Here is a 15,887-nt window from a genome sequence, read left to right as displayed (position 1 = left end):
GGCGAGCGGCCGGGGGAGGGGTGAGTGGGCGGTTGCCCGCGGAGCCCGGGGTAGTGGTCACATTGCTCCTTTCTCAGCAGCCGTAGGCAGCCCTTTCCATCCAATATCAACTTTGAAGCCCTCCCTCCCCTTCACTAGGTCTGCCTTCCTCATCCCCCACCGAAACTCACACTCCCACCCTAGGGCTTTCCTCTTATTTTGCACTAGGTCACGTGGCCCTGAGTTTCCCAAACCCGATGCTTTGGATTGGTTGCGTCACTTTTCCTATTAATTAAAATTGCTCCTCTCTGTGTTGACCTAAGCACCTAGCACAGCTGGGGCCAAAGATAAATGCCCGAGCCCCCCCGGAAATGTTCCTCAAGGATAATCCTAGAATTTCAACAGCCCAAAGCACCCCTTAGCATTTCATCAGACAGGCTTGCTTCTCAGAGCAGCAACTTTTGGGGTTTGATTCATGTTCACACCTCCCTCCCTCCAATATGGGAAAACAAAGGCAAAGACCCCACAGTCTGTGCACAAAAATGATACATTTATTGAAAGAGTATTTTTTCTTGATACAAAAGAAAGCTCTGTACATAGGACTGTGACCATGTCCACTATTCCTGGGTCAGCATCCCAGGGAAGTAGAAACCACTAACATACACACCCCACATTCACACACACACATTCACTCAGGCACACACACACACCCCAGAGCCACCAAGGAAGGGAAACACCAAGGGTCGCTGCACATATAAATGCCACCTCATCCCTGACGCACACATGTTCTCCCAAGGCCACGCTCACACAACACACATTATAAGCACTTTGCCTGATTCACTCACTGGGTCTGTCTTTTGTGGGAAGGAGAGGAGGAATTCATCAAGGTCTCCTCCCCTGGGTGAGAGGGGGGAGTGAGTGAGTGATGGTGGAGTGAAAACAAGAGCAGAGAAAAGGGGCTGGGCAGTTACAGACCTGAGTCCCAAGCTCCCCCACTCTCTAGCCCCTGATTTGCCATGCCCCAATCTTGTAAGCCACCCATAAGCCCCCAGCTACCTCCAGGAGAAAGCCAGAAAGATGACTTCCATCTTGGCACCCCAAACTGGGGCAAGACAGCAACGGGGGTTAGAGGTTCGGAGGTTCTCAAACATGTCGGCAAATCACCCCCTTGATAACTAGGCTGTGCGTAAAAATTTCCCCCACCCCTTCACCTAATCACAGAAGCAGGCTTGTTCCTACTGAAGGCAGTCCTAAGGGGTTAATAAAACTCCACTCCACCGCTGCCCTGTTCTGGAAAAGCTCCCTCTCTGGATACAGGTGGTAAAGGTAGGCTCTGACACAGGGTAAAAGACCCTCCCCCATGTTGGCCCACCCTCAAGGTCTACCCCAAAGCAGGTAGAGGGGGTGGGGCACGGCCCCTGTACAAATTACATAAATACTGAGGTTACACTTAGAAAAATAAAGTCATTTTCTTCAAGGCTTTTTGTCTTAATTTTAAAAAGTTACAGTAGCTGCTCACTCCCTGGGAGAGCTGCCATTTCTGGCTCCCCTATCCCCACACTCAGCCCAAGAGCTGCTCCCATTTCTTCTGCCCCCCCATTCCTGCCTTCCGCCCCCTCCCAGACCCCACCCTGCTCACTGCAACTTGGGCCCCAGGCAGCTGCAGGCCTGGGGGCACACAAGGCTGCAATGCCCATGCGTGTGGCACAAATGAAGTCGGTTGCCTCTGACACCCTCCCACCCCCATCCCCACATTTGGTCTCCCTTTTCCCTCTCCCTAGCAACAGCCCTGAAGGACAAAAAGAGGCCCAGAGCTGTGGGTCACCCTCCCCACCCCGTTGGGGCATGGCCTGAGGGCCCCTCCCCCGGTTTTCTCCTGGAAACAACCCAGGACCGGGTGATCCCAGCATCTCCCCCGTACACTGGCGGGCCCCAAGCTCATGGGGCAGCTCTGTCCACAGAAGCCCAGCCAGCTCCAGGGAGCCCCAGGGCTCCCCAGGGAAGGGGAGCTTGGGCAGGGAGGGGGACGAGAAAAACGCCATAAAAAAAAGTTAAATATTTTAAAAATATATATTTATAGATTTGTTTTCACTTCGTCTCCTCAAATAAAAAGTTCAAAATCAACTTTAAGTAAAGCAGCTGGGAGGACGGGGGGGAAGACGGGGAGAGGGAACACCGGTGGTTCCCTCCAACCCAGTAGCCCCCGGAGTTCCGAGGAGAGCGGCTGGGCAGGGCAGGTCACCCAAGGAATCTGCTCCGCGCACAGGCCCCGCTACTCAGCAGCTGCAGGGGCCACAGGCACGGGCAAGTCTTGAGGGAAGAAGCCCCATCTCCCCAGCTGGCTCCCTGAGGGGCAGGGTTAGGGCTCTTTTGACCCAGCCTGTGGCAGACGCAGAGCTGACGTGGGGTCAGCAAGGAGGCTGGGGAGAGGACCCCGACTGCTTCCTCAGGGGGACACAGTGCCTCGTCCCACAGAGACCTGTGTGTGGGAGGGGGAGCACGGTCCCATTGGGTAAGCTAATACTCATGGCAAACACGGAGCCAAGCTGGCAAGGGGAGTCTGAGGAGGCAGGACAGCCCCACCATCGACAGAGATGGGAGGTGGAGCTAGAAGGAGGGGAGGGTGAGGGAGGATGGGGTGGAGGGCAGGCTGGCCCATTTCTTTGGCTGGAGTGAGAGGGCTCAGTCCTGTGGCTGCCCACTGCTCCTCCCCGCCTCCCTCCTGCGGCCCGTCAACATGTGTGTAAAGAAAACGTGAAAAGGCAACAATAAATAAGTGGTGCCATCCCTTGGGCCATCTGTCCAGGGCGGCAGGGCGGATCAGTCACTCTTGGTGCTGTGGGCGGCATCCAGGTTCACCACCTGTAATTCGGTGAGGTTGCTGCTGCTCCCGGCCTGCTGCCCTATCACAGCCATCTGGAGGGAAGGGGATGTGTGAGGAGGACGTAGGGGGCTGGACCTGACCAGCCAGCTCAGGCTGCCCCCTGCTCACCTGCCTGCCTGCCCACCACACAGGCCTGACCAGGAAAATGGAGAGGCCTCTCGGCTAAGGATCTTGGCTTGGACCACCCAGTAATGGAACCCCTGAGGTCAAGATAAAGAAGGGGCTGGCTGACTGGGGTGAAAGGTGCCCCCACCTACCTGGTGAAGCTGAACTGCAGAAACAGGGATCTGCACTGTCCCAGATGGCGCTGTCAGGAACACCTGGGGGACGCCACCTGCATTAAAAAGCCACAGGAAAAACTCAAATCACTTGCTCAAGAGAAACTTCCAGATCTTGGAGGTGTGGTGATAAATGCACAAGTGACTGGGTGAGTCTCAGATGTAAGTGCCCAAAGGTAAGTGTCCAAATGTGTCTAAGTATGTATGTGGGTGTGGGTGTTCAAGTGTGCATGAGTGTCCAAGTGGACAGCCTGGGTGCTGGAGTATGTGTGCAAACATCTGTGTGTGTAAATGTGTAGGTATATGTGTGAGCACCTGGTTTGGGTTACGTGTGAGTGTGTGCATCTGAGTTGGGGGAGGCATTTGAGTGTGAGTGTGTGAGTGTGTGTGTGTGTGTGAGTGTGTGTGTGTGTGTGTGTGTGTAAGGGAGGAAATGGCCCTCCTTTCGGCAGCCCTGCCCCCCCAAACCTCACCTTGCTCCTGGACCTGGCTGTGGGACACCTGCATGGTGGATGGTGCCTGGGAGAAGGCATTGAGCACGGTGAGGCTGCCATCAGCCAGGCCCGAGGTGGGTGCATACATCACTGCATGGGGGCTGGGGTACATCATGTGACCTCCCACAGTTGTGGGCACAGATGACGTCATGATGGTGGCGGGCAACGTCACTGGCAAACACAAACACCCGTCAGGGAGGTCGGCACTGGTCCATATTAACATCCCCCATCCCACCCCCGGGAACCCCAGGCCTCCGGAGCCCTCTTGCCATTTCCCAGGTCAAAAGCTAGATAAAACTTATTCCTCGGTTCCCTGTCATCAACTAAGAATATCCTTATTTTTTCTTGAACACAACCACACCAACCTTTAAGTGTATCCTATCACATCGTTCTATTCCATTATCTATCTGCTCTGTTCCAAGACCCCAAGGCCCTGGGAAAAGCAAAGATTACAATGACTGACCCAACCCAAGGAAACTCAGATACTCTTCTTTTAGAGAGCTCCCTCATCCCGTTTTTCACTTGTTCTCACTCCTCTTCCCTCTTCCTCAACATGTGGCTAACAGATTCAGCTTTTAAATAAGCACTTCTCCAATGTTAACGTGCATACAGTCACCGGGGGAACTTGTTAAAAGTGTGGATTCTGATTCAGTAGGTTTGGGGTGAGGCTAAAGAGTCTGCATTTCTATCAAGCTCCCAGGTGATGCTGTGATACTGGTCCTCTTTCCACAGACCAAACTTCGTGTAACAAGGTTGCAAATAACTTAAAGTACTTAAAAGTACTTTTATTTTTAAAGTGTCTCGTCATTTCTGAAATGACTAGAGACACAGAGGGGAATTATGGTTACTCAAAACCTAGAACACCCTCCCACAAGGAGATAACTACTCTAGAAGTCCTTCCTGGTAATTGAGCAAACGTGTGTCTTTGGGCAAGTAACTTCTCCTTTCTGGGCTTCAGGCTTCTCACCTAAGTAAGGAGTGTAGCTTCAATGGTCCCTAATTTCTTCCTGAAATCCACAGCCCTACTGCAGGGCAGGAGTCAAAACCCAACCATCCTCACCTGACTTTCTCATAAGGATTAGGGTAAGGGTTAACCCCAAAGCCTCAGTCTCCACATGAAGAAATTCTCTGACCTTAGTTATGGGATGGATACTGCTGGGCACCTGCTGCTAGGCCTCATGAAGGAGGCAGAGCAGGGAGGTGACAGAGCTTCGAGCTATACCTGTCCCGCTGGAGGAGGTCTGCGTGAGGTCTGTGCTGCTGTCGCGAGAGGGAGACGCTTGCTGTGGGGCCTGGTGCACCTGAATGGCCTGCACTGGGACCTGCTGGGCCACTGCCCCACCTATGAGACACAGAGACTTACTCGTGCTCTGTCCTACCCAGCCACCACCTGCACCAAGCACCCTCAAACACCCCCAGGCCCAAGGTCTGGCATTCTATCCCCGACTCCCATCACTATCTTTCCTGGGAGCCAAAGAGGCCCTTCATGACCAGAATCTTGTCTCCAGGGGCTTCCACACTCTGCTCTTGCCCTTCCCTCCTCCTCCTGCCCTAGGCCCTGACTCTACCCTCTTCAGTTGACACAGGAGCAGGCACTGACCCATCAAGGACATGACCTGCCTTCCAGTCAAGGTAAGGAAGTGGTAGAATGTCTGCTGTCCTTGTGGCAATGGAGGCACAGGGCTGGCTTGCTAGACAAGGCCAGAGCATATGGCTGAAACTTACTGACAAGGATAGTTCAAGTCCCAGTGGGGAGGGACCCAGTGCCTACCAATGGGACATAAGAGGCTTCTCTCAGGCTCTGGCCCCTGTTCACCCTCCTTCTGAGTGAGGAAAGTCATTCTCCTTGTGCCAGCCCTAAACCCACTCTTAGCATGCTCAGTTTGCCCCTTGTGACTCACCAGGCATCAGGGTGAAGCTGGTAGGCAGCTGCATGAGGCCCCCAGAGGAAACAGGGCCACTGCCTGTACTCTTCAGCACAGTCCCGTTGGCACTGCTGACAGCGCTGGGGCTGACGCTAGCAGACACTGGTGCCAGGTAGTTGGTGATGGGAAAGGAGGGGCCGCTGCTGACTTGCATGGTGGTAGAGGTGCTGGGTGCTGTCTGGATGGTGGAGGTGGTACCCGGCAGGTTGGTGACAGTAAAGGCCGGTTTCAGTGTATCCTACACCCAGAGTAAAGATGGAGTGGTGAGCCTCTACCAGACCCTGCCCCTTCAAGAAACTGTGTGGATTGACAGCCCAGAATGGAACCAGTGTGCTTGCATTCAAATCCCAAGTCCACCATTTACCTGCAGCCTGACTCTTAGACAAGTTATTGAGCTGCTGAGCTTTTTTCTTTAGTCTTCTGTCTGTAAAAGAAGGATAATACCTACCCCATAGGTGTTGTGAAGATTAAAGAGGTTAACATATGTAAAACACTTAGAATAGTGCCTGGCTTATAAAAAAAGCAGTATTTGCTGCTCTTATAATGATGACAATGATAATGTCACCTGAGGTCTGTTCCCAGCTCTGGCAATGATATCCTGTGTGACCCTTGGAAAACCTCTTCTTTCTGAGCCTCAGTTTTCTTCTTCTGTAAACATGAGGGAGCTGGGCTACTATGTCATCCTTAAAAGGGTCCTTCCAGATCTGAATTGCCAGGCTTCTGAGATAGGGACCGACAGTTTTTCAGGGAATTTAGGGTTTGAGAGCGATCTTGGGGGTTTGGCAAGGAAGCACCAAAAGGATTTATTCATTCAGCAAAATTTCATGCGAATATATTAGCCCTACTGCTAAAAGAGTGGGGAGCCTAGAGCACTGACTCGCCCCTCAGGGAGGCTTTGTTCTTAGAAGGGGAAGGAGGAAGCCACGAGCTGAGAACCAGGCCCAGAGAACTGAGGGGGCTCCGATACTGGAGCTGGGTCAGCGCGGGATGTTTGCTAAGCAGTGGAGCTTGAAGCCCCTGATTGGCGGAGGCGTTGCTAAGGCAAACAGTGCTGCTTCCTCCGATTGGCCAGTTAGTGAAGGGCCACACAGAAGGTGGAGCTCCCCAGAGCAGCAAGGGAGGAAGCTCCGCCCCCTCTCCTTACCGGGAAAAGGAAGGGGGAGGCGTAACCACGGCTGGCATCCCTAGCAGCCGGGCGAATACACTCCCTAACGTGCGCAGACCCGGACATCCTGAAGAGGCAGGCGGCTGGCTAGCAAGGTAGTCTCCAGCCTAGTCAGCCAGCCTGCCTGCTGACAGTGCTGGCTTCCCAGGACCCTGGAACCCATGAGCACTCCCTTCCTACTCCCCGGCCACCCAGCCGGCCAGGAGGGCAGGGCTAAGCGACGCCCCCGCCCCCAGCAGGGAGACAGCTGGCGGGAGGAATGCAAGGGCCCTGCCAGGCAGGCGGGCTGCAGGCGGGAGGCCGGCGTGGAGCCGGAGCCGGCCTTATATGGGCACGGAGGCCGCCCGCTTATCTAGGGGGCCAGCCTCCTGTCAGAATAGAGAGGATGGACACCTGTACCCTAAGATGCGGGGCACTAACCCGGCTCCACTCCACATCAGTAGGCACCTATCCACCTGTCCTGGGCGAGGGAGAGAGACCCCTTCCCCTCTCTGCCGGTCAAGTCCCTCCCCTTCCTTCCCCTCAGACAGGGGACCCAAACACACCTTGGTCTCCCCACTGCTGTCGGACTCCGACACCTGGTAGGTGAGATCTGTTTCTTCAAAGCCCGTGGCACTCATTCTCTGGTCTGTGGTGGGGTCTGAGCGGGGTGGAGAGTCTGGCGAGTTGAGGCAGGTCTGAATCAGTGCCTTGCCAGTCTCACTGGTGATCATGGGCTGCAGTTTGCGGGTGGCAAAGGTATACACATGGCCTGTCTCACTGGCCACCAGCAACAGCACCTGTGTCCCTGTCAGCGTGGACAGCTCATAGGCCTGGGGGTGGGGGGGGGAGATGGGTAGGTCAGCAAAACTTTTAATCTCTACCTTCCTTGGGTAGTGGGAAAGAGAGGGAAGTACACAGTGATCTCAAGCCCCCACTCCCATAATTACCTTCCTCTCCAGTGACTCTATAGGGGTCTTATCTGAAGGATATCTGAAGGTGAGCTGAAGAGTAGAAAAACCCCATGCTTCTCTTTTGAGGAACAGCCTCACTGACCTGCAGATACCCCAAGCAAATAGCCACAGCTCCCGGTGACAGAACATATAACACCTCAGCAGACATGGAGGGGCCCAGGTAGCTGCTCCTCACTACAGCTTGGTGCCCAGAGCCTCACAAAGGGATGGCTCCCACTACCTCTTCACTGTCACAGGGACCAGGATGAAGTCGCTACTACACTGGAAGTCACATAGATATTAGGGATAAGGGGCCACCTAAGCTCTAAAATGTCCCATGTTTCTTCCTAGAAACTGCACAGGCACTAACCTGTTGCCATTTTGTCCTGCTCTATAATACTCTGCTCCCCCTTTTCTCTTTCTTTGTCATGATTCAACAGTGTCTGGAATGAGGGGAGATGGCAGCTAGATTAGCAGCTACTACCCTGCCATAAACCCAGGAAGGGGACCTTCACAGACCTTCAAGGATGGCCCCATAGATAGCATCCTCACTCCCAACAAAGTTCCACAACCCACTGGAAGCAGCCTTGGTTTCTATATGGGATAAATATAAACACCGGCCAATGTTCCCAGAGTTCTAGCTTCTTGTTTCCCAGTTCCTCTGCTTTCATCTCTTCCCATGTCTTCTATACCCCAGGACAACTCCTTTCCTCATCCTTTTCACTGGATAATCAGCTAGAAGAGGAGGCATTTCTAGGTACCTCTGCAAACCTTCTCCCCAAACTCCGTGCACAGATTTTTCCCTAGGGCTGGAAATCCCACTTGTTCCAAGGGCAAATGGTTCTGAAGCCTGTCCTGCAGGGAGTGTGCCAGCTTCCAGTGGATGCACGGAAGACACATGGCCACCTCAGGACTTGGTTTCTGATGCTCAGGGCAGCATCAGTTCTCCTGCCCTGCTCCCTTACCTGGGGCTCTTAAGCCCCATTCGGTCATCAGCCCTGCCCATCCTTCCAGCCTGCACTACTCTAGTGATGCCCACCTTCCTCCCACACATGTTCGCTCATTGTTGTTATGCAGCTCCAACCTCCTCACCCCCATACCTTCTCTTCTCCCTGCTTTTCCGGCGCCTTCCCCCCAACACCAGAGCGCACTGGACCTACTGACCCCCGGGTCTCATTAACCACCTCCCGGGCAGCCCCGCAGCCTCCCATTACCACTCCTCACTCCTCCGCTCTACGAGGGCCCCGTTCCTCTCTGGCGCCCGTCACTCCCACCTCGGCGCCTTTCCTCTCTTTTCCGGACGTTCCCGGCATCTCCCCTCTCCCCACATTTCCCTGGCGGCCCCTCCCCTTTCACCCTCCTGGGGCAACAGCCATCCCCTCCCACACACCTCCTGCGGACTCGCCGCCTCTCACCTCCGCCTCGGCTCTGCCTCCTTCCCGGGCTCCCCTTGCGCGTCCCCACCCTCCCGGTCTCCCGTGGCCAGCCAGCCTCCCGGCCCGGTACCTTCTTCATGATGCCCGTCTTCCTCTTGCTGAAGGTCGTGTAGCGCCGCAGCTTGTTGTCGATGAACTCCATCTTGATCTTCACGCGGCCCCGAGTCTTCTTACCCGGCTTGGCGCCGCTCACTGCGCCGCTCACCGGCCCGTAGCCCCCAGTGGCCGCCGCCGCCGCCTCGGGCCCACCGACCACCACGCCGAGCTCCATCTCGCTCAGGCTCCGCTTCAGGCCGCGCCGCTCCGCGCCCAGCTCCTCCTCCTCGCCCGACTCCGAGTCACCCTCGCTGCCGCTGTAGAGGGCCCCCGCGGTGGGCGCTGGGGTGGTTGTCGCTGCTGCTGCAGCCTCCCGCTCAAGGCGGCCCGGGCCGAGCCCCGCGCCGTTCCCGGGGACCCGGCCCCCGTTAGCCCCGCGAGTCCCGCCGCCGCCTCCACCGCCTGGCCGCCCCGTCGGGGTCCGGTTCAGGCTGCCCCCCAGGGCCGAGCCCCGGCCCAGCGCCGCCGCGGCCCCAGCTTGGCTCGGTAACATGGCGCTCAAAGTAGGAGGGCGGACGGGCAGTCAGCGAGGAATCGGAGCCGCCGCCGCCGCCGCCATCGGCTTCCCGGCTCAACCCGGCGCTCCCGCTGCTGCTTAGTGCCGCTATCGCTGCCGCCGCTGCCGCTGCGAACCCGGGGCCCCTGCACGCCCGGGCCGACCTGGGCCCTCACTTTCCTGGCCCTGTGGCCCGGGTTGCCCCAGGCCGCGCGGAGCGCCCCCTGTCCGTACTCTAGGGCGGCGCGCCCGGCGGCCGTCAGCGTCCCCCGGGGGGCAGGGGCTGCTGGCCGCGGCCGAGACGGCGGGTGGAGGGGGCCGGGACCACGCGCTGGTGGCGAGGGATCCCCCGACCCTTCCCCCCATATAAAGAGATACAATGTTTCCTTTTATGGCGAGGCCGCTCCTTATATGGTGAGCCCCTGCACCCCCGCCCCATTGGTCCGCCGTTCCAGCACCTCCGCTCCCCATTGGCCCACAGGGAGCGCTTATTTGCATAGACATACCGAACTCGCTGCTGTCATCACGCGTCAGACGGCTACTCCGAAAGGGGAGGAGCCGACGCCTCTTAAAGGAACAGGAGAGGCGATACGACTCCGCCCCCCTGACCAGAGAATGGTAGAGAATTGGGAGGAACCTGCGGTAGAGGAAGCCTGGCAGAGCACTGGAGCGCAGTCTTGCGGAGGAGAGGGAGCGGTACTGGGAACCCGGAGCTGGAAGGGCTGGAAGCTAACACTGGGATAGTCCCTGAGTGGATTGTGCGGATTGCAGTAAATGATATGCAGCCCAAATTCCCAGGGACTGCAGGGATTAGAGCATTTCCCCACGCCTTCCCGAGGGAGTCAACGTTACTGGCGGAGCAAAGGGGGCTTGTGTCCCCGCTGTCTACACTCTTCGCCCTGCGGCCTCTCTGCTCCACCGCTTCCCCTCCCCCCCCACTACTTCCTTTCCCTTTCCCTCTCTTTTCAAGGCGACGACACTTTCCCACCAGGCCAGCTCCCCGGTCCTCATTCATCATTCTCTATACTGGTTTTGGGGGGGGGGCGGGGATCTTTGGCAGACGTACATCTGGAAAAGACCGGGGGAGACAGTCGGCCTCCCGGTCCCCAATGGGGGCAGGGAGGAGAGATGATGATCTGTAAAGACTTCCAGCTGTGGCCTGGGCTGGGGGAGGGGGTGGTCGCGGGGATAAAGCCCACCCCTCAACCAGTGCAAAGGCCTGGGAAAAAGTGTAGCCGGACAGAAAGTTTAAGCAAGCAAGCAAGTGCATGCGTCACACACACACACACACACACACACACACACACGCGCACACACGCACACACACACGCCCTTCTTTTGAAAGCCAAGCAAAGCCCATAGGAGGAAAAAAAAGAAGAGTGGAGTGCTGCAAAACCCAGGTTCAGGGTCTGGGTCTGGTTCTTAGCTCCAAGGCAGTGAAAATAGCTTGAGCTTTACTATTACAGAAATTATTAAAATCTGGAAGCTGCCTCTTCCCAGCCCTGTGCCTGGAAACAAGTTTTTGACCTCTCCAAACTCCACATTACTCATTGTCGGTATGAGGTCCTTAAAAAGATTAGATGAGATATAGATTAAAGTGCAGTGGTGGTCTAAGTAAGTGGTTAGGGAGTTAATCACCTTGTCCCTAGGATAAACAGCCTCTTGTGTTTAAGGGGATGGCATAGGGTGATGATTCCCGCCTTAAAAATTGTTATGAAGATTAAATAAAGCAGTCAGTTGTGAATAAAGTGGTAGTGATAGTGAAATCAATTTAGTATACTGCAACCAGCATTTAAATTAATAAAGTAATGGGTCTCACAAAAAAAAGAGACAAGAGTAAATATTGTTGCATAAAACTTTTCTTTGCATTATTTTTAGTTTGAACCATAAAAAATTGCCATTTTATAGGTCAGGAGGGTAGGATACTGTCAGTTTCATATAATTCAATGTGTGTATACGGGATGACAACGTCAAACGCAATCCAAAGACTGAAAAATACTGAAATAAAGTATGTTCAAGTGATTTGTGAGATATCATGTGTGTATATATACATACATATACACATACATACTAAAAACATGGCTTGTTCATCAAACCCCTAAATACGAATTAAGAGCCCTCCTCTCCCCCCTTTCCCAATAGTTTTTTTTCTCTTTTCCTAATTTACTCTGCACAACAGGTAGTTAAACATATGGAAAGTGTTAGCTCAAGAGGAAGAACAGGTCAAATAGATAAATAGGTTCCAGACGGGCTTCAGGGGCCACAAACATTTGCTTGGGATTTGTCTAAGCCGCACAGTCAAAATCACAGCCGTTGGGGTTCATTCTTGCCTGGCTTCTAAAGACTTTTCCATTTGAAAAACCTACTTTAGACACGCAGGGTGGACAGCCCTAAGCGGTGGCACTCCACTCAGCAGAGGTCGACAGCCGTCTGCCACGTCCGCAGGGAAGGGGGTCCAGGATGACAAAAGTACTCAGCTTCCCTTCACAGAGGCTGCCGTCTCTCCCAGTTCACCGAACCCCAGGGCAATTGCACAGCAGCATTAGTGCCACAGCTCCTTCACAGCCCTTTATCACCGGCGGGGGAAGGGGGGCACCACTCCACCCACACCACATTACTGCAGGTTCAGGAAACAAAACTGCTGACGTGGATAGTTACAATCAAAAACTGGCTCATAGGTGTGTCTTCTTTGGACCATAGAATATTTTAAAATCAGGAGATTTTACATAGAAATCTGATTATCTGGCCTCTCTCAAAAAATTGGAATTTTTAGCAACCCCGGGCCTATGCGCCTGCAGGAGCCCAATATTATGGAGCAGAGTTGAATGGTGGCCAGAGAAGAGGCATCTGCTCCCAGGTTCACTATAGACTCTGCACAGCCCACTGAACTCAGATAAGTCCCCTGCCTGGCCTCTCTGGAATGTGAGTTTGGTGCTTCTCCGATAAGGCCTCGATCGCAGTAGCCCCCTGTCCATCCAGACCATGAAGGACCTCCAGAAGGGCATCAGAATTTCAGCCAGATCCCCTCATTCTACACCATTCCCACCCTGAACTTTCTTTCTCCTGATTTTTATCACCCAAATAAAATTGGAACAAAAATTTATTACTTTTTTAAAAAATTAATTTATTTTTTGGCTGTGTTCGGTCTTTGTGGCTGCATGCGGGCTTTCTCTAGTTGCAGCGAGCGGGGGCTAATCTTCGTTGCGGTGCGCAGGCCTCTCATTGCGGTGGCTTCTTTTGTTGTGAAGCACAGGCTCTAGGCCGCGGGCTTCAGTAGTTGTGGCACATGGGCTTCAGTAGTTGTGGCTCTCGGGCTCTAGAGTGCAGACTCAGTAGCTGTGGTGCACGGGCTTAGGTGCTCTGCGGCATGTGGGATCTTCCCGGACCAGGGCTCGAACCCTCGTCCCCTGCATTGGCAGGTGGATTCTTAACCACTGCGACACCAGGCAAGTCCAAGATTGCTTTTAAAAAAATTGCTATCACCAAAAAAAAAAAAAAAAAAAAAAAAAATTTGTAACACTCTAAAACTGTTTTCATTGGGAAATAACCAATTAACAACGTTGTGATAGTTTCAGGTGCACAGCAAAACGACTCAGCCGTACATATACACATATCCATTCTCCCCCAGACTCCCCTCCCATCCAGGCTGCCACATAAGATTGAGCAGAATTCTACACAGGAATTCTTAACTTCATATAGAAGAAAAGAGGTCTCAATGGTGATGGCAGCATTAGGGGGAATGGAAAGGTCATGAGTCAGTGTGCCCAGGAAATTTCAGGAAAAGCCACACTGCAAACACTCATCGTGCTTTCCATCAGACAAGAGGAATGTGTTTAATTTTTACTGGCGTATAGTTGCTTTACGATGTCATGTTAATTTCTGCTGTACAGTAATGTGAATCAGTTATACGTAAAAATATATCCCTTTTTTTTTTTTTGCGGTACGCCGGCCTCTCACTGTTGTGGCCTCTCCCGTTGCAGAGCACAGGCTCCGGACGCGCAGGCCCAGCGGCCATGGCCCACGGGCCCAGCCACTCCGCGGCACGCGGGATGCTCCCAGACCGGGGCACGAACCCGCGTCCCCTGCATCGGCAGGCGGACCCTCAACCACTGCGCCACCAGGGAAGACCTATCCCTTCTTTTTTAAGAGTTCTTTCCCATTTAGGTTACCAGAGAGCATTGAGTAGAATTCCCTGTGCTATACAGTAGGTTCTCATTAGTTATCTATTTTATACATAGTAGTGTATATATGTCAATCCCAATCTCCAAATTCATCCCACCCCCCTCTTCCGCCCTTAGTATCCATGAGTTTGTTCTCTACATCTGCGTCTCTATTTCTGCTTTGCAGATAAGTTCATTTTTTGGATTCCTTTTATTTCTTTTTCTTCTCTGTTTGCCATGGCTAGGACTTCCAGAACTATGTGGAATAATAGTGGCGAGAGTGGACATTCTTGTCTTGTTCCTGATCTTAGAGGAAATGCTTTCAGTTTTTCACCTTTGAGAATGATGTTTGCTGTGGGTTTGTCATATATGGCCTTTATTATGTTGAGGTAGTTTCCCTCTGTGTCCACTATCTGGAGAGTTTTTAATCATAAAACGGTGTTAAATTTTGTCAAAAGCTTTTTCTGCATCTATTGAGATGATCACATGGTTTTTATTCTTCAATTTGTTAATATGGTGTATCACATTGATTGATTTGCGTATATTGAAGAATCCTTGCATCCCTTGGATAAATCCCACTTGATCATGGTATATGATCCTTTTAATGTGTTGCTGGATTCTGTTTGCTAGTATTTTGTTGAGGATTTTTGTGTCTATGTTCATCAGTGATGTTGGCCTGTAATTTTCTTTTTTTGTGAAATCTTCGTCTGGTTTTGGTATCAGGGTGATAGTGGTCTTGTAGAATGAGCTTGGGTGTGTTCCTTCTAGAGGAATGTATTTTTTGCTTTATGCAAGTCTATACCACTTGACTTCTTCCATGATCAGTATTACTTCTATGCGAAAATTTTTCTCTTAAAATTAAGCAAAGGGCTTCCCTGGTGGCGCAGTGGTTGAGAATCTGCCTGCCAATGCAGGGAACACGGGTTCGGGCCCTGGTCTGGGAGGATCCCACATGCTGCAGAGCAACTAGGCCCGTGAGCCACAACTACTGAGCCTGTGCGTCTGGAGCTTGTGCTCCGCAACAAGAGAGGCCACGACAGTGAGAGGCCCGCGCACCGCGATGAAGAGTGGCCCCCGCTTGCCACAACTAGAGAAAGCCCACGCACAGAAACGAAGACCCAACACAGCCAAAAATAATTAATTAATTAATTAACCAAAGATAGAAACAGGGCAGAGGTAGAATAAATGGATCTTGGTGATGGCCTGCATGGGAAGGGGGTGCACAGAGAAGAGGGCTCATGATGGGTTGAGATTCTAAGTAAGGGTGACTATTCTCCACCAATAATGGGAACAGGGAACTTGGCTTAAAGAACAGGTTTGGGAGAGAGGTAAGTTCAGTTTGGGCCCAGGGAAACAGGTAGAGAGAAATGTCCTGTAGAAAAAGGGGAGCGTGAGTCTGAAGCTTGAGGTAGAGGCTGGAACTGGAGCTAATGCTTTGGGAACTGTCCACACTGAAGGGCCAGTTAGAGTCACATGAGGTAAGATGAGATTCCTGAGGGTGAGAAGAGGTCGAGAGAGGAAGGCCAAGGACAGAAGCCAGTGGAACAGCCATCTCTGGGGCAGGCAGAAGAAGGAAGCCACAACCAGGGATGGAGAAGGCCTGGTCAGAGAAGGTGGATACGGCGTACCATCACCAAAGGCAAGAGAGGAGAATTTGAAAAGGCAGATGTGGCCAGCAGTGTTAGCCACTGCAGAGCGGTCAAGGAAGACCAGGCATCTTCCTTGATGCCTCTAAGAAGAGGCTTAGTGATAAATGACCTTCTACAGTACTGCCTTCCCAGTACTTCTGAGTGCATCCCACAGGAGGAAATAATTTTTACATCACAACACCGAGTGAATTCAATTATTGTATCCCATTTTTACACCCTGTGTTGGAATAAGATATCCACATCCTTTGCAGTCACATCCTACTAGTGCTGCTGTTGGGTTTTGACATGTGACTTGCTTTGGCTGATAAAATGTTAATAGACCAACGCTTTTAAATGTGCTGGCATGATCTGGCGGGACTTCTTGTGCTCCTGCTACTGCATGGGAGCATGCTC

At 52.9% G+C, this 15,887-nt stretch overlaps 1 protein-coding gene across 3 annotated transcripts; it reads right to left on the bottom strand.

The window, feature by feature from the left end:
* Positions 1-508: 508 nt before the first annotated feature.
* On the bottom strand, positions 509-10,071 carry SRF (serum response factor). Of its 3 annotated transcripts, XM_033423980.2 has the most exons (8): positions 9,164-10,071; positions 8,177-8,251; positions 7,271-7,537; positions 5,537-5,798; positions 4,858-4,977; positions 3,615-3,806; positions 3,121-3,197; positions 509-2,895 (listed from the first exon to the last, which is right to left on the bottom strand). In XM_033423980.2, exons 1-8 carry the CDS (start codon positions 9,680-9,682, stop codon positions 2,800-2,802), a joined length of 1,608 nt encoding a protein of 535 aa, XP_033279871.1. In that variant the 5' UTR covers positions 9,683-10,071; the 3' UTR covers positions 509-2,799. The 3 variants fall into 3 exon arrangements, with proteins under 3 accessions (XP_033279871.1, XP_033279872.1, XP_004267617.1); XM_033423981.2 differs by lacking the exon at positions 4,858-4,977; XM_004267569.4 differs by lacking the exon at positions 8,177-8,251.
* Between the last annotated feature and the right edge of the window lie 5,816 nt (positions 10,072-15,887).

This window comes from Orcinus orca, chromosome 10, assembly GCF_937001465.1.
Source record: "Orcinus orca chromosome 10, mOrcOrc1.1, whole genome shotgun sequence".
Taxonomy (NCBI): domain Eukaryota; kingdom Metazoa; phylum Chordata; class Mammalia; order Artiodactyla; family Delphinidae; genus Orcinus; species Orcinus orca.
This window is presented reverse-complemented; position numbering and strand designations above follow the sequence as displayed.

Bases quoted from the DNA above. Each gene is read 5' to 3' on its own strand.
- SRF (XM_033423980.2), bottom strand. From the start codon at position 9,682: ATGTTACCGAGCCAAGCTGGGGCCGCGGCGGCGCTGGGCCGGGGCTCG. The intron at 8,252-9,163 runs GTACCGGGCCGG...TATCCCATATAG, and splicing joins AGACGGGCATCATGAAGAAG to AAACCAAGGCTGCTTCCAGT. The intron at 5,799-7,270 runs GTGTGTTTGGGT...CTCTGGGTGTAG, and splicing joins ACAGCAGTGGGGAGACCAAG to GATACACTGAAACCGGCCTT.